Below are 21,604 nucleotides of genomic sequence, written 5' to 3'. Positions count from 1 at the left end.
TATCTGTTTATGGGTAGCAAAAATCACCTGACTAATTCATTGGAGGACGAAAGCAACATCAACCAAACACAGACAAACAGCAGCAAAACAGGCTTATCTAGATTAATAGCTCATAGAACAAGAACCCTCATTTTTTATTTGGGCATATTCTACATGCTGCAGAGGGGAAGGTTGGAACAACAACAGTGCTGCTCCAAGAATGGAATTCCAAGGCTTGGGGTGGGGAGAAAAGAACCAGGCTGTGAAAAACTCCTATTAAACAAGATAAAAATGAAGAGTATGGAGTGTGAGTATGAACAGAGTTGGTTAGAAAAATACTTTATTCTGTATTCCATCAGACAAATCAGCACAAATCTTTTCCATACCAAGTTACAATCCTGAGTACTGGGCAAGGAGACAGCGACTGCCTGCGTGTAGCATTAAACAGATTTTAAAAGTTCTGACAGGAGCAATTAGCGGTTTTCCCCTAGGCTAGCTGCCCCGCTGATGGATTCCCACCAGGATGAGGATCCCAGGCTGGAGCAGGATCCCGTTTGCTCCCGCAGCAGGAGAAAGGGCGCCATCTCCTGGGGGCTTCTGCGCACTGTCACCCAAATAAAGCCGCCGCCACCTCTCACCCAAAACCTTCCTGAAATACTTTTCTGATAAATTACATGATGTTTAACGGCAGTCAAGGAATTATCTGGAAAAATATCTCGAAGCTACTAGTCCAACTCTGAAAATACAGCCGAGTCTGTCACAATTAACGCAGTTTGTCAGTGCAACAACTCAACTACACAAATACTGGATTTTGAAGAAATACAAACTATATCAGGACATCCTGGAGAGAGAGAGAGTAGAAGAAGCTTGTTTTCTTGACGCAGCCCTTTCTTAATAACAAATTCCTATAAGAACCATGCATAAATATCCTTCTCTAGGGCAGTAAACTCCAAAATAAATAAAACTTTCTATTCGCAGAGCGAGAATTTCAACATTTTGTGGCTTTTTTCCCTTTACAGTTGAAACCAATCCTACAGCTGGAATATCAAGCCAGAGCAACACATGACAAACGCATGAAAATCCCTGGCAGCATAGCAGTAACGTACAAAAAAGTCCTACATCCACAATAAAAACCAGAGCCAACTATACTGCAAAGTAGGCAGTAAGAAGCTCAAAAAATCAAAAGTAATTGAACACAAAAAAGATTATATAGATTTATAGTGTGTACACATGAACCACATATATAGCTATGATGTGTACTATTTTATTATCTGGCTATTGTGCAGCTTACAGGCATATTATGCTCTAGAGCTAGAGCTGTCTTTTTTTCCACTGTTTATGAGAGAGAAAAGCCCAGGAGCTTACAAGTGGAATCCAGAACTAGCAAACATAAGATTAGCCAGAGTAAACTGTTAATGAACTTGTTTTCCCCCCACAAGGTGAAGCATTATAAACACTTAGTTAGCTCTTTCATTGTCACCAAAAAGAGACCAGTACTAAAAACAGTAGGATTACCACCACACTCCCGAAAGCTGCACCTCCTTCCCAAGTATTATTACATAAAATTACACTGGAAGGGCTGATCGTAAGCCAATCTGACAAAAAGCCTGCTGGGAGCAGGCAATCAGTGAACAGAAACCACTGAGAGCAGACACTGAACAAGCCCTGTGGAAGTGCTGAAGGGAATGAAAAAATCATCCTCTCCTACAACACCACACACTGCTTGCGCTCCCCTTACATCCTCTGTACCAATGAAGAACCTGATAAGAAAAGATGAGAAATCCTAATGCCTTCCCTTTTTCCTTGCTTATCTAGTTATTAGCAAACAGCACATTGCTCCAGCTCTTTGGGACAGTCAGCCAACTTGTTCTTATTTTTTTCTCCTACTATGAGATGGGCAATTAACTCTTCTCAAACTTTCACCAACAGCATTCTCCAGGAACCAACTAGGACAATGATCTCTCATCATCTTCATCTTCCTGACTGAAAATTAACATAATTCATGCTGTAAGAAGTCAGAGCAACAACAAAAAAAAGAAAGACAAGAAAAAAAAAAACAATGAGGGAGGCAGGGGGGAATCATCCAGTCCCACTTGCTCCAATTGCATACAAAAGGTGATTTTTCTCAAGAGCAATTCCCCTTTCTGTATGAGAAGGAGACACTAATAGCACTAAACAATATGGCCCAATCAGAAACCTAACACTTCACAGGGAATATTCTGATTTTAAATGAAGGAGTTATTAGACTTCAACAGGCAGAATCACTTGGTTCCATTTCTCTCCCAGTGTGAAATTACCTCGTTAAACCTTTAACAGCTTGAGGTAAGTAAAAAGCTTTTACTCCAATGTCTGATAGGGAAGTTTTGTGAAAAGGATTCCTAGAATTTCTGTCCATAGGAGATTTAGCACAATTCCATTTTCATCTAGATGTATGTGCCCCTCAGCAGATGCAGGAGATAACCTCAAGCATGCTACTTGCCAGCCTGCCTCTGGAAGAGGTTCGTTGTCCTCATTAAACAGAAAACACTGAGAAAGTTAAGGAGACTTTCCCAACTTGGAACACAAGTACCTTTTACATGAAGCAACACTGTGCCCAAACCACATGTGCATATCCAAACAATCCCAGCACTGTGCAGACATTGCTCTGCTGTTGGATACATGTAATGAGCAGAATAAAGAGGCAAGTGGCAAAAGGAGGTTCTGCTGTACAAGTTTCAGCTCTGAGCCAACATGAAAGGTGATTTGTGCTATGGTGCTCATGTCAAGACAGTTGTTTACAGAGCAGCATCTCTGCTTTCAGTGTAATAACAATGTAAATATTTAGAGAAAATAGAGCTGTGTTAAAACATGACACACAAAAGCTTCCTAGCAACTCAGAAAACTTTCTGCAGTGGAAGGAAATGATCAGAAGATGCTCCATTTCCAGTCCCTCTTTATACCACATACACAACAGAGACCTTAAAAAGTCTGTTTCAGTGCTCCAGATGTCAGGAGGAGCTGTTATCTACCAGTGCACAGACCAGCTGGTGTCACAAACACCACTGGGGAGTGGGGTTTGACAAAATAACTAAATTAACAACAGTTCTTCAGCTGTTTTGGGGAAGAAAAGTCACAACAGGATCTAGCAGTTTATTTTGATAAGCTGATTTGATATCCAGATGTCAAAGGAAATATATTCACAACAATTTGTCACAGGAAACATACATTCTCTTCTCTGGACATATCCTAAAATTCTTAAGAGATTCACTTACTAAGCAAGCAGAATCTCTAACTAAACTGAATGCAACTATACCCAAAAAGTTCAAAGAACTCAAAACTGAAGCATGGCCTTAGAGACCCTGGTCAAGCTGACTTGGTGAAAAACATTTGTTAGTTCCCAAAGATACTTTAAAACAGTGTATATCTTACTTTCTTCCCATATATAACAAAAAGTACTGGAAGAGCTTACACATGAAGAAGAGACAGCAAGAAAGCATGACCAACACACTTCAGGGATCTGAAGATTAGGAGGAAAGTGGTTTAAAAGTCTTACCTCCCTCCAAAGCTGTGAAAACATACCTGATATTTAAGCCAGTGCTCTGATCCAGTTTCTCCCAGCTTTGTAATTTTGCCAGAAGCTTCTAAAGCAAAGATGAAAAGTAGAGTTAGACACAGATGAATGTTCTAGTAGCTGATTTTCCAGAGTTTTCTCAGATTCCTCCATTCAAAGTCAGTGTCATTCCTTCTTCTGTGGATTTCATGGTCTTATCTAGCACTTTGTCATTCATCTGAGACTCCATTCTGGCCCCACAGCACTTGTGGTGATCAAAGTGGGTATCGAGGTTCTCACCATACACCTGTTCAACACCACCATGTCTGGGCAGAGCCTGACATCATAAAAAGCCTTTCCAGCAGAAGAAATGTGAAAGAGAAGCAGCAAGGCCAAAGAAGACACTATGATGAGATTGTTTTTACACGAAATTTCCAGCTGAACAACAGAAGTCCTTTTGCCTTTTACACCTTCATTGCCACAACCCCCCTCACGCTGACTTCTCAGTTTGGGAACGCCTGCTTCGAGCCCATTAATTAAAAGAGATATCACATCTCAACTAACACAACACAGGAAGAGCCTAAAAGTCAGGACAGGCAGTAAAGGAAACCCCCTATTCTGTTCCTCCACCCAATGTTTCCAGCTCCTCACCTCATTTTCCAGTTCCACAGTCACCAGCTGCGCTTGGACCTTCTCATAGCGCTCCAGTTTTCTTTGGAGACCTTCTACCTCCTCTTTCAGCAAGCCATTGTTTTCTTTCATTTCCCTGTGGTGAAGAGAGAGACAACTATTAAAAAGCAATGCAACCCAATTCCCTCCCACAAACTTCCAGATACACACAGAATGACCAGGGAATCGTGACATTGTACAAACACAGACATTCAACGTTTCACTTCTACAACCTTCACTGCAAAGCCACTGCTCCAAAAAAACCTGAAGTTTTATTGAATTTATTTTTGTCTACTCTAAGTACCATCCTAGTTAAGCCCAAACAACCTGAAGTTTTGTATCTGCTTTACTATTTGACAAAATAAGCGTAGCAGAAGACTCCCAACTCCCCTGCTCAGTCCAGCTGGATGCAGGGCTGGAACACAGCAAGCACTACAGACCTGGATTTTGAGCAAGCATTGAGATTGCTTGGTTTTACTTTAATAGAGGTGTGCAAGGGTGAAATAAAACCATTTAACAACAAATGACCTTTAATCTGTTGATATGTTTCCGTGCACAAAAAAGAAGCATGAGAAAATTCCAAGATAAACAATTCAAAATGACAATGAAACAACTACAAGACCAAAACCAAGGAAAACTACATAATTCTGAAAAAGAAAAAGCTGGCAGGACAACTTGTGTAATTTAAAAAAAAAATAAAATAAACCACACACAAAACATTTTTAGGCAAGTTATTTCATAGTACATTTAATTTAATTTTTCAAATCAACTGCTACTTCAGAAATCCAGAAAGCCTACTCTACACCAAGGGCTATATCAGAGTACTTTAGAAACTCAAACAAAACACTTCCTAAACATTATGCTGGAACAACAGGCCTTTAAAATAGTGGCAACAATAGCTAAGCAAAACCAGTTATTAAAGCAATGTTCAGCTGTCTCTTTTCTCTACAGGGAATTCTTTCCCAAAGCTGTACGGAGTTCATCACTACCTTTAAACATTGAATTTTGTTCTAACAAACAGAAATCACCATCCAGAACAATCAGTACACATTCTGTGAGGCTCTTCTGTTCAAGAAGATTCCTCAGATCTTGTCAAATCCTCTCAAAGAGTAACCATCACAACGCTGCTCAGTTCATATGCATTATTTATAGGAAATATTTAAACTTCCTCCTAAACTTTCCATGTGGAGGCACAGTAGAGGGATTTGAAAGTGCACATCGTGCAGCTGTAGCAAGTACAGGAGAACACAAGATAACCCTCAACAACTGAACCTTTCCTTCACCTGAAGTAGGCGTTTTCCTCCCTGAGTTGGCGCAATTCCCGCTCCATTTTTGGGAAACGATCCAGTTCTGCCTTCATGTTCTTGACAATTAGAGCATCATGTTCCTGCTGGGAGAACTTCTGCTCCAGATCCTAGAAAACGTGGGATGACAAGAGGACATCAGTGATTAAGCTGAAAACTTGTAAGAACTATTTCTGCATTGTACTTTTTAAGCTCAAATCAAGGACTTGAATGAAGTTGAAAGGGACCTCAGTAGGAACATCTGCTCCAATTCACTGCTCAAAACAGCCCAGGTGTTACAGCTGCTTACCCTAAGTTCATAACAAAAACACCCTCTGCTAATCATTAAAAAGACCTTTTCCTACCCACTTAACCAAATCTGTGATTTTCTTATCCTCTGTCCCTCCATCAATGAACTGCATAGAGGGGCATTGAATGGCCTGAAAGAATTAGGAACAAGAAGAAACACAAATGTGCATTTTAGTGCTATGTTGCTTTTTATTAAACCACTAAAAAAAAAAAAAAAGTTTATTCAGAGCTGTATTGCAGAGTGATATCCTGTTTTCCATCCTTTCATTTCAGTGGAGGGAGTCTCCTCTTGCTGACAATGGTCTGGCTTCACCAGAGGCAATGCCACTGTCAGCACCTGCTCAAACCAAAGTAACTCTCCACAACTACCTGTGCCAGAAAGACAAGTGAAAAACATACAATCCCACCAACCTACATGCTAATTTGGAAGGACATAAAGCAACTCTATACTCCCATTTTAGTCAGTGTGGTTTCGAAAGCTTTACAAGTAACTGCACTTTCTTAAAGAGCTAAACCCAATTTTAGAGGAAGGATTTTCTGGGAAGCAGAAAAGTACTTGTAGCTGCTGGGCTCATCATCCACCATTTGCAAAAAGATCACTCTAGAAGCAATCTCTTGCAAAGCAAACTTGTGCTGTGGCACAAGACCAAAAAGAGCATTCCCCCAGAACCCTGCACAAGGATATAAATCACCTTCTTATAGAGAAAGTTGGGGTTTTTTTTTCAATCAATTGATAAAACAAAGGCAAAGAGTGCCATGTTACAGCTAATTGTAGACAGCCTGGTCCACCCAGTCTCAGCTCTCACTGGCCACCAACTCAGATACATGACAAACTAACCCTTTACTTCTGTCCTTCCACTGAAGGATGTCAAAAACTAAAGCTTTACATAGGTCAAAAAGTTTCTTACCTTAATCTTCTGTTCATACTCTGCCAGTTGGGATTGGTTTGCTTGCAGGGTCTGGATTTGCTGACTTGCCTCTTGCCATTTCCTGTTAGATGCAGACACAAAAAGTATTTAGCATCCAGAAATCATGTACCAGAAACAACTTGCATGCAGAACTCTCTGACAAACATAGTCAAACACTATCAGCAAGGTACATGTTAATGCTATAGAAGATTTTGTCTCATACAGTTTCACACTCATATCCCCTCTAATTTAGAGACAAAAACATCCACCCATTTTAACAAAGATGCATATTGAAAGAAATAAAAAAAAAAAAATCAAGCCACCTTAACTCTGAAAACAACAAATACATACTCAGAGTAAATAAACCTTCACAACTCCGAAATTGAAGAGTTCAAGTTAGTAAACAAGGAAAAACACACTTGTAGCTTTCAACTACCCCTCCACTATGATTTAAGTCTTGATATTTTTGTTCTGTTCAGTCCCTAAAGTTCACATTAGCCTTTCCCACCCACGTGCCTTCTGTTAACTCTCTACCAGGAACAAGAGATATCACAGATTTAAAGCTCAAGTTGTGGTTCTTTTCCTCAAGGTACAATTAAATTCCACCTCAGAGTTCCTTTCAAACAACAGTTATAACCTGCACATCCAGATCAAAGAACCCCTTTGAAGAGGGGAAATCAAACGCTGTTGAAAGTTTTCTGAGTGATGACACCTGCACAAGACTCAAGTTTTGTTTGCCTTTTTCTCCCTACAGTCATTCATTCCCTGCTTACTTTTTTTCAACATCCAGCTGTTCCATCAGCTCCTGCTTCTGAGAGTCTTGGCTTGTCATCTGCATCTCTTGGTTCATTATATTCCATTGCAGCTCTGATATTTTCCCTTTTAATACAGTGATTGTCTGAATTAATGGAAGAAAAAAAGCAAAAACATACAAGGCTATGACTCTCCAAGCTGGATATAAAGGATGGTGATATAAATCATTTCTAACTAAAAAGTACAAACACTGACTGTAGAAACAATCCCACTCTCACAAACCTTTAGACCTGGAAACTTACCTCAAACAAAGGTAAAAGAAAATCATCGAGTAGCTTTCATCTGTCACTCAAATTGTCATTTCCATTACCTGTTACATGAGTGCCCCCAAACTGGCATGAAAAATATCAAGCTTCAAAGTTACATGATGATAAGTACATATATTAAAGTAAAAAAATTATCCCACAACCATTCCAAATGTATTTTGTCTGGGTTTCAAAATTTAAAACGTCTGGGTTTGCCTCAACCAAATACCAGAGGCATTACAGTTTCCCTAGAAGTAGAGGCCAGTGGTTTTTAGGATTTTTTTCTAAATATCTTAACTCCAAAGGAAAGCTCGCAGGTCATGTAACCTGACTTTGAACCTTGTGCTATATGTTGTCTTGCACTTTTTTCCTCCTTCTCCACATCAACTTGTCTAAGAAATCTCCTTCTGATCTGCTGACTTGTGTCTGGGCTTGGTTTGGTTCTAAACTTTGACAGCAAAGACACACACCACCGGGGTTTATTAATTTCCAGGTGATGAACACAGTGATTCCAATTATTTTGTTTGGTTTTTTTTTTTTTTAATCAAAAAGGGCATTTTCAATTGACAAGAACTGCAAAGTGATCTGAAGCTACGAATGGATTAAAAATTGCTCTGTTCTTACTTCATTAGCTTCAGCTAATTTGCTCTCCTTCTCTTGCAGCTTCTTACTCATTGTCTCCATGCTCTTCTTGTAGGATTTGTTCATCTCCATTTGTTCTTTCAGTTTATTTTCAGCTTCTGTTTCCCTTTCCTGATATTGCTTTATGCGTGTGAGCAGCTCCTGGTTACGGTCGGCCTCTCGCTTGCCAAGGAAAAAAAAAATGCAAAAAGATATAAGAAGAAAGTAGCACAAAGTTGAAGCCATTTTCCCTTCTCCTGTCTTCATTCCTCATCACCATGGCCACCAAGGCATCATCAGACCACAGCTTTAACCTTTAACCTTTTTTTGCATTGGCAAGGCCAAAAATCTTACCAGCAGCAACTCCATGTCAAGAGCTACCCAGGGCAATGGAGCTGGAAAATTAGGAGACAGAGTCTTCCAAATCTCTTACACTAAGTCATGGCTATAAGAATACAAATGTGGCTTCACAGACTCCACTGCACACCCTCCAGCAGATCAGAAGATCTCCAGCAGAAAACATTCTGATCTCCAATTTAAAGCTGGGCCGTGCACAGCAAACTGACTTTCAGAAACTCAGATCTCAACAGTTGGGTTAATAAGACAAACTTCCCTCTGCAGCTTCTGGAAACTGTATGAGGCCATTTAGAAGAAAAGAAACAGGGTTTAAATGCACAGTTTTATCAACTAATACAATAAATATTTCTGCGCTCTGATCACCTTTCATACACCATTTCAGTTTATTCCTACCACAAATTAATTCTTATTGAAAAAATGCATAGTAAATTGCTTTACTAATCAAAACAAATCGAGACATGGATTTACATAGTAAACAAGGATTATGCAAAGCAATGTGAGGTTCCTAAAACCTTTATCCACATGACTCAGAAAAACACAGAATCTGAGCAGGGTAATTACCAGAGTGCTGGATTAGTGCTGCTCCCTTTTTTTGTACCAGTATTTCAAGGGTTTCTGTGACTGACTCAGCTACATTCCAGTTTGAACTCTTCCTGGCTTAATCCCACATCACCTGACTTCAGAGGAACAAGGAATTTAGTCACTGACTCGCTATTTCACAACTACACACTAAATCTGTCACCCAGCATCCTTGTAAAATACAAACAAAACGTGTTTATAATCAGCCACATATGAGATTTTTATTATGCTACAAGACCCACTGATCTACTGCTTATTCCAGTAAGATCGTTAAGCAAACATATGTGGTCATAAAAGCAGAAACCAATAAAAGCTATTAGTCCCTGAGTGAGGCTCACTGTTTGAGCAGTGCAGGCTCTCTTGTGTGACACTGCATGGCTGGCACTATTGCCATTCCAGTTAATTACAGTCACACAAACTAAATGCTTGCAATTGTGCCAGCAGAAGTTTAAATTCAGCTAGGAGAAAAACTATTAAATACTTCTGGGGGAAACAAATAGTAAACCCCTTTTATTATTGCTACCCATGATAACCTTAGTGCTAAACTAACAGAACTCAGTGATCAGATCAGGGGTCTGTCAACCTAACAAGGTTTCAAGTGCACACTCTTGTGCACATCAGCAAGTTGGTGCAATGCACTGCAGGGGGATCTGTAGAGCAAAACAGTTGGTGCTGGGAACTTGACACCCACACCACCACCACCTCTGCAGTAAATGCAAACACAGTAAATGCATTCCAGGAGCATCTACTACAGATTCACTGAAGTCCTGCCCTGAAGACAGGGTCTGTTAGCAGCTGGAGAACACCAGGCTTGCTCCTGGATTGCATCTCTCAGTTTAGCTTCATTCCAAAACAAAGTTGCCTATACACATTCTGAGACATTCCACTGCAAAGCACGGCTGGTGAGAATTGGAGAGAATATCCCTGATCCAAACCAAAACACCACTGTAGGTGCTCCACAGGTGTTGTGACTCAGGCCTGTGATCCCAAGCCACCACACTCACCTCATAGTTCCTGGCATTGGTGTTGGCTGCCTTCTCCAGCTCGATGCGAGCTCGTTTGTGGCTGAGCTCCATCTGCATCTTCTCCCGCTCCACCTGCAGCAGCTGGGATTTGGAGTGGATCTGCCCAGCTTGTTCTTCCAACTGGCCAGTTCATGTGTGAAAAGGGACATTGCACCACATTAACAGCAATAATAAGGCAGGGTGGTGCCTCCCACCCTGTACTGCTTCTGCTGACATTTATGTGCCATTTTACAAAGCACCAGGAAACTATCACCAAATTTGTTGTTGTTCTCACACCAGCTGCAGTTGGGGGACCACACCCAAAAACCCCCTATCAAATCAAGGTGAGTTGGAAAGAATTTAATTCCAAGTTCTTCACTCAGAATTATTCCTTCTATCTCTAGAGATACTCTGACAAAATGTACTTCTCTATCTAAAAAAAGTTTAATTATGAACTCCCAGAGCCTCATAAAAGTCAAAGCAGCTGGCCAAGAAGCACAGATCGTGCTCCCAATAAAATGCAACTGCTGAGCAAAATATCATGTTTTTCTATGACCTCTGCAACATTACATTTCATTTTTTCTTTGAAATTACCTTGGAGCACAGACAATACTAACAGAATTCCTCACCTCCTGGTGATGTACATCCAACACACAGGTAATGCAGACTCTACCCAGAGAGCCTCCTCTAACTATCACTGTCACCAGATATTTAACAGAGACACAAATTGCCTTTTGTCAACATTTCAGATGCAAAGCAGATTTCCATTAAAATAAGCAAGCTTATTTTATATCTGGAGACTGAAATAGAAACTATATTAACAGAACAGAGAAAGTTCATTCCAGACTAATAAACAGTCCTTAGGATCCAAGATGTCAACTTATTTTACGCTTTATGAGCATGAAGCAGCTAAAAGAAAGAAAAGCAAAAACCACAGGTGGATGCAAACAGAAGTGGACATGAAAGCACAAACTGAACTGTTTGCATATCAAAGCCACACTCCTGTTTGTGTCCAGGCAAAGAAACCTTAAAATTATGAAAAAAAAAAAAAAGGTAACAAAGTGTCTTACTAGAAAAATGCTAACAGATCTAAAGCTCCTCTGTTCAGCAATATGAAAACAACTTACAATTTAATTTCTTGAGCTGTTTCAGAGATATAACTTGCAGGAAATAATTTCAAAGCACCTTTCTCCTTCTTTTACAAAACAGAAATAAGTATGTCTGACACTTGAAAAAATTAAGTATTTTCTGGAAAAAATTCAGAATGTTGACCAAAAGCAAGCTTCCAGTAGTGAGCTTGTGTGAACATCAGTTTCAGAAAGAATGGTCAGATTTGAATGAAATCAATCCTGATTCCTGGAATCAAAAGGACCACACAAGCACACTGATGAGGACACCTCACCTGCATCCTCTGCTGGTACTGGATCTGCAAGGAGCTTTGAGATGGTCCTGGTGGGGCCAGCCCAGACACCCCCTCCATACGCTGAGATATGAAGTGGTTGAGGGATTTCAGGGTGGATAAGACAGTGGTGTTATTTTCCAAGTCCTCCATGGCTCTGGAAACAGGCAGAAATAGAAATCACCAAACAGAGCACGCTGCTGGATCCTGGCTGCTCTGCTGAGGAGAGACACGCCACTGCCCTGAGGAAACACTCAATCTCTTCCAATTTACAGGGTAAAATCAACCTGCAAGTCACTGCAGGTGCATCCTAACCCACAGAAAACACGACCCAACCCAGGCTGGAGTCGTAGGTCTCTGAAATGAGAAACTGAAGCAAGACAGGCTGTTCTTCCCTGGGCTTTCTACCCAAAATGGTTTGATTTTATTTAAATACTTTCTCCCCTGAATTTTTGGCCTATAAACGTACAATTAAAAGCTGTCATGAGTCATACAAAATTGAATTTTCTTTTTTGGGAAACAAGTTAATATTGTAGGGCAGGAAGATCTACAGCAGGCAACAGTAACAAACAGAACTGATTACTCTTCCTCCAAACGTTTGAAGCTGACAGGGGAGAACTAACTTCACATTAGCAGCAAACCCTGCTATTCAACTTGTTTCTGGTTTCCCAAAATCACTCTGGAAGCACTAACTTCCAGCAAGAAGTCTTCCCCAGTTCACAGATCCCTTCTATATGTAAAACTGCATTTCCTCGTTCACATAAAAGTTTTTGCAAATCCTTCAGATTCAGAAGGGCCAAAGACAATTCAATCCTGGAGCTCCGAAACGCCAGCAAGGTTTCCCAGGAGACTTCAGGGAGCCTTAAGGGAGTTCCTGCAGTGACTGCGTGCTCCATAAAGCCCCAGGATCATGGAAGGCAGCCACAACATTCACACGGCTTGGGGCGCCGGAGACACAGTCCTGGGGCTAACTCCAGGCTCCTGCACTCTCAGTTACTCCTTGGATTTATATCATCGCGAAGAGGAGGCGTAACAGCAGCACACGGGCAGCAGAGCAGCCAAAACCCACGAGAAAGCGTTTATTCAAACTACGCACTAGGCTACGAGTACACACGAATTCCGCAGAGTCCCCTGCCCGCAGGGGGCTTGAGGTAGGCAAGCCTGTCCTCAAACCTACTGAAAACAAGGACACGCCGGTACCGCCCGCGGTTCCGAAACCCCCGCGGCCGAGGGACCCTCGGGGCTCCCGGAGACCCCCCGCCCGGCAGCGAACCCGCGGCAGCGGCGGGCACGGGGCCGCTCGGGGGCTCGCCCGCGCGGCTCCAGGAGGGCGGGAGCGGGGCGGGATCGGTGGGATCCATCCATCCACCCCCATCCCTCCCGGTCCCTCCTCGCTCACCGGCGCGCGCCCCGCTTGGATCTCCCTCCTCTCCCCGGCCACGGGATCTCACGGGAACTCCCCGCCCCGCTCTCGCGAGAACGCCGGCTCTGCCCGCCGTAATGACGGGACTAGGCGCGCACTACCGCCCTACCGTAATTCCTCGGCGCGGAGGAGCTCCCAGCTCGGCCTCTGGGCAACTCGCCCCCCCCGCCCAAAATCCCCCTGCGCCCTCCTGCTCGGGCAGAGACCCCCGGCCCCTCCCCAGCTGCAGCCGGAGCAGCAGAGGAGAAGGCACATGCTCTGCCGGCTCCCATTCCCACTGCGAATCCCAGGTCGTATTGTTTTTCAAGGAGCGACTGACTTCAATTTTCTTGACAGCCTACTCCCCAGTTTAGGCTGTTGGGTTGCCACAGGGTGTTGTGGGCTGCCACACACTCTCTTCAGTATGGAGATCCAGATCAGGAGGTTTCAAATCACAATTCAATAAATCTGTAAGCAGTCCCAAATGACCTGTTTACAATCTGGAAGCCTTAAAAACACACAGTGCTACCAGCTCCTTGTATATCCCATGCCACAGTCAGCCTATAAAAGCACTATTTGCTATAAAAGTTCCCACTTCCAGATAAGGCAGTGGGTAAATTTATTTGTGCAAACAGATTCCTGGCAATTCAATCAGTTATTCTCCCTGTCCAGGATCTTGGGAACATCTTGTCATTTCACCCAGGAACCACCACAGGTCACACCTGAAACATGAATGAAATGATCTGCATAGCAATGACCTGGCCCCTCTGCCACTGGATTTATGAGTGCCATGAAGCAGCAATTTCTAAATATAGCCTGTGTCCATAGGAAAGGCAGCAGAGCCATTGGGCTGAACATTCCTGAGCCAGCCGTGCCTCCCACACTGCTGGGTTACAGATCCCAATGTGAGGATGCAGATCCTGATGTGAACAGAAATATTTTCTATTTTTACATGTGCTAATAAATTGCACCAGCTTCTGAGAGGCACTAAATTAGCTCAAACTCCCCTCGCTGTACTCTCACACGTCGACAACTCCCTTTATGGTCCGTCTCATGTATGACATTAACAGGGCAATGATTTCCAAACACACATTAAACACTCACAATATCACCATTTTATTTTCATTTCCATTACTCCGGCCCCAGAGGTTTCCTTTCAGATTATTCCTCTCCATTCCCAACCATTTCCTCCACAGGTGTTTGAAAAGCATGACGGACTTCGTGAGAATCGTGGCAGGTCTTCCCAGGGTCTCCATGGTGGGATTTTTCTTTAGACACCTACCAAAATTCAGATTTCCAATCAGTGTCTGACTACCTGTTTGAGAATCTGCAGTTCTCAACTTTCATTTCCCTTTGTACAGCCTTGCCAAGTAATAAGACTCTGCAGACTCCTTCCGGCTGGCCTGAGGCTTTATAGTTCTCACGTCCTGGAACTGCTCCTTCAGTCTGTTTTGCAGAAGACGGGCCTCAGATCCATCCCAGAACTTACAGAGCATCGTTCCCTTTGGCTTTAAAATGCTTTGGGACAGGTTGAGAAGGCCCAAGCACAGGTTGATCACCTTCTGGTGATCCAGTTCCTTGATGCCCGTCGCGTTAGGTGCCATGTCGCTCAGGATAACGTCCGCCTTCCCCGCGGGAAGCAGGCTCTGGATTGTCCTCAGCGTGCTGGGGTCTGCAATGTCAGTCTTCGACAGGAAAACTGCTCCTTCCAGAGGAGAAATCCGCAGGAGGTCAACGCCAAGGACGAAGCCAGTGGGGACAGCAGGATCTGTAAGGATGAAGGACACACAAACGCTCAGTGACTGCGAACAACCTGCACGTGCGTGAGCTCAAGAAACAAAACTGCCTTCCTGTCCCCTGGCAGTTTGCTGGGTGCATCTGGATGGAGGGTTTGCCATAAGCTCATCCATTCCAGACATGAAAACTCAGCTACTTTGGATAAGCAAGGGGGATTTTTCTTGTTTTTCTGCTGCTGTTTCAAGGCTGACAGTCCTGACAATGGTACAGATGATAACACCATATCTTTTAAGTATTAGTGGCTTAAACCACGTAAACCAGGCACAGTGGTTACTTTAATTTTTCTAGAATGGAAATAAAAAATCAGGTAAGCCAAGGTAACTGCTGGAGGCCACACTTATTTCAGAACTGGAGGAGGGGATCTTCCTCACAACAGCTAATCAGAACACTACTGTCACATGGTATGGTTTTATTTCACAAATACAATTTTTTCAGACCATATGAAGATTCACTACGCACACACCTCATGTTTGTATCAGTGACTCTGGCATTTGCCAGCACCCACATTCCTTCCCCACACCGCTCCCATCATAGTATTTCTTAGATTTCATAGTATTTCATAATTTCTGACACACTTCAAGAGGAATATCATCCCCATCCTTGCCTGCCAAAAACACGCACGTACCAGTACCCAAGGCATTGACCCTCTCTACAGCAACCTGGCTCCAAGCACCAGGTGCTGCTCCACAGTCGAGAACAGAAAGTCCTGGCCGAAGAATATGAAGCTTGTCATCGATCTCCAGCAATTTGAAGGCACTTCTGCAACGGTAATGCTGCTGCTTTGATGCCTTGACAAAAGGATCCTTCAAGTGCCGCTCCAACCACAGCTGCTCAGTTCCAGTTTTCTTCAGAAACCTGACAGTGGTGTGCAAACATCTGCTCACCGAGCGCCAACAGCTGCCCGGCAAGAAAGGCAAGTTAACTGGTTAGTACATGATGACTGTGTTATTTCAAAAGTCCCTACAGTAATTAATTCCAGCCTTGACTACAGGCTGCCCAGGGAGGTCGTGGGGTCTCCCTCTCTAGACACATTTAAATCCCACCTGGACACGTTCCTGTGTCACCCCCTCCAGGTGAACCTGCCTTGGCACAGGGGTTGGACTGGATGACTGAACTCCAGAGGTCCCTTCCAACACTAACAATTTTGTGATTCTAAAAAGAAGCCTCCACATTTGAGATTTTTGGCACCTTTAGCCATCAGGTCCAACCACAACAGAAGGACCACGTTTCCGATGAGGCCTCACGGATTATCCTGAGGGAAGGGGGGGAAAAGAATCCCCGCTCTAGCACAGCTCCGATGTTTAAGGACACGACATGGCAGAGCGACCCCAGCACGGTCCCGGGCTGCCTCAGAGGGGCTGGCGGCCTCCGTGAGCCCCTCAGAGGAACCAGGGGGATACCCGAGCTCCTGCAAGCTCCGAGCGGAGCAACCCACAGCCACAGCCACTGCCCGGGGGGACCCCCGCCCGGCATTTCCAGCAATCACACACCCATTAACCCACTCCCGAGGGGAACTCCAGGCGCCGGGACCAAGGACACCACACCACCACCACCCTGGGCGGGGGGGGTGTCCCGGGATCTCCTCAGCGGCCCCACCACGCACCTACCCCCGGCGATGGCGGCAGCCCCCGGCCCCGCCATGGCCGCTGGTCCCGCCCCGTCGCGCCTCCCTCACGGCGGCGGCGCGGGAAGAACCGGGAAGCGCCGCGGCTGAGCCGGACTGAGGTGGGTGGAGAAGGCGGGGGTTTGGGGCCCAGGGGCGAGCGGACAGGCATGGGGTGCTGAGGGCGTTAAGGATTTGGGGAGAGGGTGGTGAGGGGATCAAGGCTTTGGGGAGGGGGTTTGAGGCGAACAAGGATTCGGGGAGGGGCGATCAAAAAATTGGGGAGGGGCCTGGGGGGCTCGGGGGTTCGGGTAAGGGGTGCTGAGGGTGGTCAGGGATTCAGGGAGGGGGTTTTGGGGGAACAGGGATCAGGGGAGGGGGGGATCAAAGATTTGGGGAGGAAGTGCTGGGGGGATCAAAGATTCGAAGAGATTCTGAGTGTGATCCGGGATTCAGGGAGGGGGTGTTGAGGGAGTCGGGGATTCAGGGAGTGGTTTTCGAGGAACAAGGATTTGAGGAGGGGGGCTCAAAGATTTGGGGAGGGGCGCTGAGAGGTTCAGGGATTCGGGAAGGGGTGCTGAGGGTGGTCAGGAATTCAGGGAGGGTGTATTGAGGATGGTCTTTGCACGAAGCCTAGCCATGATGATGATGATGATGACTGAGGATGGTCAGAGATTCAGGGAGTGTGTTTTGGGGGAAAAAGGATTTGGGGAGGGGGGATCAAAGATTTGTGGAAGGGGTGCTGGGGAAGCAGGAGAGCGAGGGTCAGTGGGAGTGTTAGAGAGGTATAGGGAGAGGCTTTGGGGGACCAAGGATTTAGGGACCAGGCCGTGGGGGGTGTTTCGGGGGGTGAGGGGCTCTCTGACGAGGGGTGCCTTTGGGGAGCCCTTGGCTCAGCGTGCCCTCCTCATCCCTCTCCCAGGAGCCATGTACACATCCAGACTCTTCACCCTCGTCCTGGTGGTGCAGCCGTCCCGTGTCCTCCTGGGCATGAAGAAGCGTGGGTTCGGCGCCGGGCTGTGGAACGGCTTCGGGGGGAAGGTGCAGCCCGGGGAGAGCATCGAGGAGGCTGCCCGGAGGTGAGGGCTCGGCCGGCGCCCCCAGGACAGGCGTGGGCCCACAGGGTGGCCGTGGAGGTGTTGGACCATCGGCGGTAACACCCCGGTGTGTTACCCACCAGTGCAGCCGTGAGCCATCTCTGAAACAGAGGCACCTGCTCCACAGGTGGTGAGGGATCGTCCCCATGTAGAAAGAAACATGATTGCTCCCCCTGGTCTGTCATCTGCAAATCTTTTAACTATCATTCAACCTATGAGCAACTGGAACTTCCCAGGTGTCCTCCCTCCCATCCCCTGGACTCTGATCTAAACCGAGAGTGAGTCCGTGAGTGGTGGACAGAGGTTCTCGCACTGTTCAGAGAGGTGCAGGGTTTAATTTTGGCTATATAGCAGAATTACAGGTAATTTAATTTAAACAATAAGCCAAACTGCTTATTGTTTAAATTTTGAAGCTGTTGAACAGATGCCACCTTCCAGTAGTATTTTGAGCATTGAGTGAAAATGTAGTGACAAAATAGCAGAAATTCTTAGAGGTCCATTATGAAAGGCACTGTTGGGTTTATTATATGGTGACATTTTAAAGTGCTAATGCTGAGTTAGGGAATTGAATTTCATCAGTAAAAAGGCACAGTATAATTTTTGAAAATTTTAGTGCTGATTTCCTGAAGTTCTTTCTTCTTTCTAGTCATTGAAATGAAGTAGCAGATCACAATTGAATTGCTACACTCTAAAAACTAGGTATCTTGTTCTTTACATGAATATTGCTGTTATTAAGCCACACTTTGCCATCTCCTCAGTTCCTGATACAACCCCAAAATTGTCCTTGCACCTGCAGGAAGATCAGTTTTGGTGTGCTCAGCTGCTACCCAGTAGCTTCTGCCCTGAGCAGTCTCCTCAGCTGTGCCAGCCCAACTGCCTGGGTTCTGTGGTGAGCTGATCCTGTGCAGATGTGCCCCCAGCAGCACAGGGCAATAACCTACCTGACACTGAGATCGTGGCTTTTCATATAATTCATCATCTCTGAGCAGAGAGATCAGTTTTGTTACTTACCTCAGCCTTCACTTGCCAGGTTTACACTGTGGTGTAAATCTAGTTATTTGATTTGGGATTTGATTTCCTGGGTGTGTGTTTACCTGTGCTGGCCCAGAGTCCAACAGTGGAGCTTTCATTCACACAAGATGTGAGCTGACAAAAGTTTCACTGATCTCAGTGCAACGTTTCACAGCACAGCCAGCACCTGCTGCCTGGGTCTGTCCTCATCCCTTCACCTGCAGTTTACTCCAGAATGACACAATCAGTTCCTACCGAGGTCCACTGTGCAGGAAGCTGTCTCCAGAGCCAGGGCCAGCTGGACACACTGGCCACTTGCCTGGCAGGAACACCGCTGGGGCACTGCTGCCTCAGGGCACAGCTCTCCTCCAGGAAGCATCACACAGTCCCAATCAAACTTCCCTTGCACTGGGAGTTGAGCTATCAGGCTGTGGTTCCGTGTTGCTCTGTCTCAGTTGGGCTGGCAGTGGTGTAAGGTGTGAAGTCCTCACAGAGAGTTAAACATTAAGCCGAAACATGAACAGAAGTTCCCAGTACCAGTAAGATTTCTGTCCCTGGCTGGGTATGGCACATTCCTGTGAGCACCTGGGCACCCACAGCTGCTCAGTGGCACACCTTGTAAGGGGAACATTGAGCAAGTTGGTTATTTCTAATTTGCCGCCTGTAATGTTTCCACTTGCTACAGAGCCAAGCAGCTGATGGATAAATTGCCTGGAGAACCATAGCAGTGTTGTGCTTTGTTCTTCAATTATCATTGCCTGTAAAAGGAGGCTTTTAGATTAGATTCATTGCTGGAAAACTGCCTCTATTTTAGACATAGATAGCTTCTCAGAAGATAAACTAAAATTAGCCAAGACATTAAGCTGAAATATAATTTTGAAGGATGGGATCCATGAAATCGACGCCAAAGAAAGCTGGAGCCTTATAATGATTTCCATTACATTTTAAAATTGTTGTTACTGCCAAGTAGGCAACTACATTAATTATTAACCTTAACTGAAGATACGTGGTTTCAGAGTATTCCTTATTTTTGTACATTAGAAAAACCATGACTAACTTCAAGCTATACTGCTTCTGTTGGAGGGAGGTAAAATAATAAAAAGAAAAAAAAAACCAAAACCTGAGCGTGGAGCATAAACAGAGGAAATAATTGGATGTGCGTCAAGTAGCTGTGCATGGTGGAGCGTGGCAAAGAGCTGTCTGGCACATCTCTCCAAGTGCTCTTAAAAAAGTCCTGCCTTCTGGCCTCTAGTTATGCTCAATGTGCTTCCAAGGAGCGGAAAGGGAAAGTTTACACAATTGCTTTGTGTTTTATTTGCACTGCATTTGAATGGGAGACGGAACTCTTTAACATTCTCTATGCAAGTGGTTATGTATTGTGTAATTTAAATAAGCTTCAGTTTGCCTCAGAAGCAGCTGATTGTGTAGCATGTACAGTTGTTCTGGTGTTCATCACCTGTTTCCCCATAATTGTAAAAGCTTTAGCTTGAAGTTGGCAAAGCCTTTGCCTAAATCAAGCGTATCTCTGAGTTCTGAAGCCACAACCAGTCACAGTCACATGCCCACTTCTCACTGATCTCAGAAAAGGTCAGCATGTTGCAAGGACTCTAAATTACACTAAATGATCTGTTTTCCTGAATCTTCCCCTTCCAACATAGACTATTTACCTCCCAGCCTCAGAGCCTGAAATAAAACATGATCCCATCTGAGCTGGTTCCCGTGTGGTGTAAGCAGACTCGTAGTTTGGTGCAAGTCAGAACCGTGCTCTGTTGTACAGCTTTCACCTTTGGTTCACTGGAAGGGTTTTGAATGTGCAAGTCAAGCTACTGACTGCAGGGTTTTTATTCCTCCCACTTTCATATAAAGAAATCTGTGCCTTGTTCAGGGAGCTCCTGGAGGAGAGTGGACTGACTGTGGACACCTTGCAGAAGATGGGTCGGATCACATTTGAATTTGTGGGCAACTCTGAACTCATGGACGTTCACATTTTCCGGGCAGATCACTTCCACGGAGAGCCAACAGAAAGTGAGGGTAGGTAGCTGGTGGAGGGGAGGGAAGGATGTGTGTGCTCTTCTGAGACAGCACTGCTCTTATGAAATGGAGAACCAAATTTTCATGCCAAAATGCCCCCCCCAAAAAGGGGGGCAGCTGGGCTGCAGAGGGAAGGTGCATGTTGGCAGATATTCAGCAAAAGTCTATGAAGGAAGTCTCATGCCAAGTTCTTTTGTTTTCTCCCACCAGAAATGCGGCCCCAGTGGTTTCAGCTGGACGAGGTGCCATTCAATTGCATGTGGCCAGATGATATCTACTGGTTTCCCCTGGTGCTTCAGAGAAAGTTGTTTCATGGCTATTTTAAGTTCCAGGGACAAGACACCATCCTGGAGCACAGCCTGAAAGAAGTGGAGGAAGTTTAAGAAAAGGGAAGCATTCAGCCCAAGTGCTACTGCCCACATTGGGCTGCAACACCATGAGAGTATGACTTAGGAGGGTTTCCTTGCTCAGCTCTCCAGAGACTTATTTTCCAGGTCACTGGAAAGTAAGGAAAACAAGGGGGTTTCTTTAAGCAGAAATGAAAGCAGCAAGATTTTCCACGGTGTGAAGTCCCTGGCTGTGGTAGGCTTTAGCAGTTATGTGATCACAACTATTAAAAACTTAGTGTTAACCCTTTTCTTCACAGCTGGCTAATGGTTTAGGCTTTTCCCTCATGACTGCAATTTTTTTTTTTTTTTAAATATTAAAAATATTTTTTTAGTAAAAGCGTGTGTTGTTCTGTTGTAACAGTGTTGTGAAAGCCTTTTGAAAAGTCCAGATAGAGACTCCTTCAGGGTTATCCAGCTGAAGGCAGTGTGAGGTTACCAGGGTTATAAAAACAGAAGTTAGATGTATAGTCCTGTTTGAGCCCAGCTTTCACTCTTGCAGCTCCTGCTGTGAAGTTGAACTCCTCTGAGCATTTCAGGTAAAAATACGCTGAACAAAATCAACTTTCAGCAAGTCTCTGC

At 44.6% G+C, this 21,604-nt stretch overlaps 3 protein-coding genes across 4 annotated transcripts in view; 1 reads left to right on the top strand and 2 right to left on the bottom strand.

The window, feature by feature from the left end:
* Nucleotides 1-13,154, bottom strand: part of MAD1L1 (MAD1 mitotic arrest deficient like 1) — a 353,601-nt gene extending 340,447 nt beyond the window's left edge. Inside the window, exons 1-9 of the mRNA XM_017813643.1 lie at nucleotides 13,095-13,154; nucleotides 11,699-11,852; nucleotides 10,297-10,437; nucleotides 8,360-8,539; nucleotides 7,451-7,575; nucleotides 6,678-6,759; nucleotides 5,461-5,591; nucleotides 4,160-4,274; nucleotides 3,538-3,599 (exon numbers count right to left, since the gene is read on the bottom strand). Of these exons, the coding sequence (XP_017669132.1) occupies nucleotides 3,538-3,599; nucleotides 4,160-4,274; nucleotides 5,461-5,591; nucleotides 6,678-6,759; nucleotides 7,451-7,575; nucleotides 8,360-8,539; nucleotides 10,297-10,437; nucleotides 11,699-11,848 (986 nt within the window). The 5' untranslated portion in view covers nucleotides 11,849-11,852; nucleotides 13,095-13,154. The remainder of the gene's footprint in view (nucleotides 1-3,537; nucleotides 3,600-4,159; nucleotides 4,275-5,460; nucleotides 5,592-6,677; nucleotides 6,760-7,450; nucleotides 7,576-8,359; nucleotides 8,540-10,296; nucleotides 10,438-11,698; nucleotides 11,853-13,094) is intronic.
* Nucleotides 13,155-14,189: 1,035 nt separating this feature from the next.
* MRM2 (mitochondrial rRNA methyltransferase 2) lies at nucleotides 14,190-16,553 on the bottom strand. The gene is made up of 3 exons (XM_017813574.1): nucleotides 16,498-16,553; nucleotides 15,520-15,791; nucleotides 14,190-14,865 (listed from the first exon to the last, which is right to left on the bottom strand). The coding sequence occupies exons 1-3, from the start codon at nucleotides 16,533-16,535 to the stop codon at nucleotides 14,441-14,443; spliced, it is 735 nt and encodes a 244-aa protein (XP_017669063.1). The 5' UTR covers nucleotides 16,536-16,553; the 3' UTR covers nucleotides 14,190-14,440.
* NUDT1 (nudix hydrolase 1) lies at nucleotides 16,543-21,430 on the top strand. Of its 2 annotated transcripts, none has more exons than XM_017813575.1 (4): nucleotides 16,543-16,619; nucleotides 17,420-17,576; nucleotides 20,491-20,636; nucleotides 20,847-21,412. In XM_017813575.1, exons 2-4 carry the CDS (start codon nucleotides 17,425-17,427, stop codon nucleotides 21,017-21,019), a joined length of 471 nt encoding a protein of 156 aa, XP_017669064.1. In that variant the 5' UTR covers nucleotides 16,543-16,619; nucleotides 17,420-17,424; the 3' UTR covers nucleotides 21,020-21,412. The 2 variants fall into 2 exon arrangements, with proteins under 2 accessions (XP_017669064.1, XP_017669065.1); XM_017813576.1 differs by lacking the exon at nucleotides 16,543-16,619 and adding an exon at nucleotides 16,651-16,672 and having other exon boundaries at nucleotides 20,847-21,430.
* Nucleotides 21,431-21,604: the final 174 nt, after the last annotated feature.

Source organism: Lepidothrix coronata, unplaced genomic scaffold, assembly GCF_001604755.1.
Source record: "Lepidothrix coronata isolate B3197 unplaced genomic scaffold, Lepidothrix_coronata-1.0 Scaffold41, whole genome shotgun sequence".
In the NCBI taxonomy this organism is placed as follows: domain Eukaryota; kingdom Metazoa; phylum Chordata; class Aves; order Passeriformes; family Pipridae; genus Lepidothrix; species Lepidothrix coronata.
This window is presented reverse-complemented; position numbering and strand designations above follow the sequence as displayed.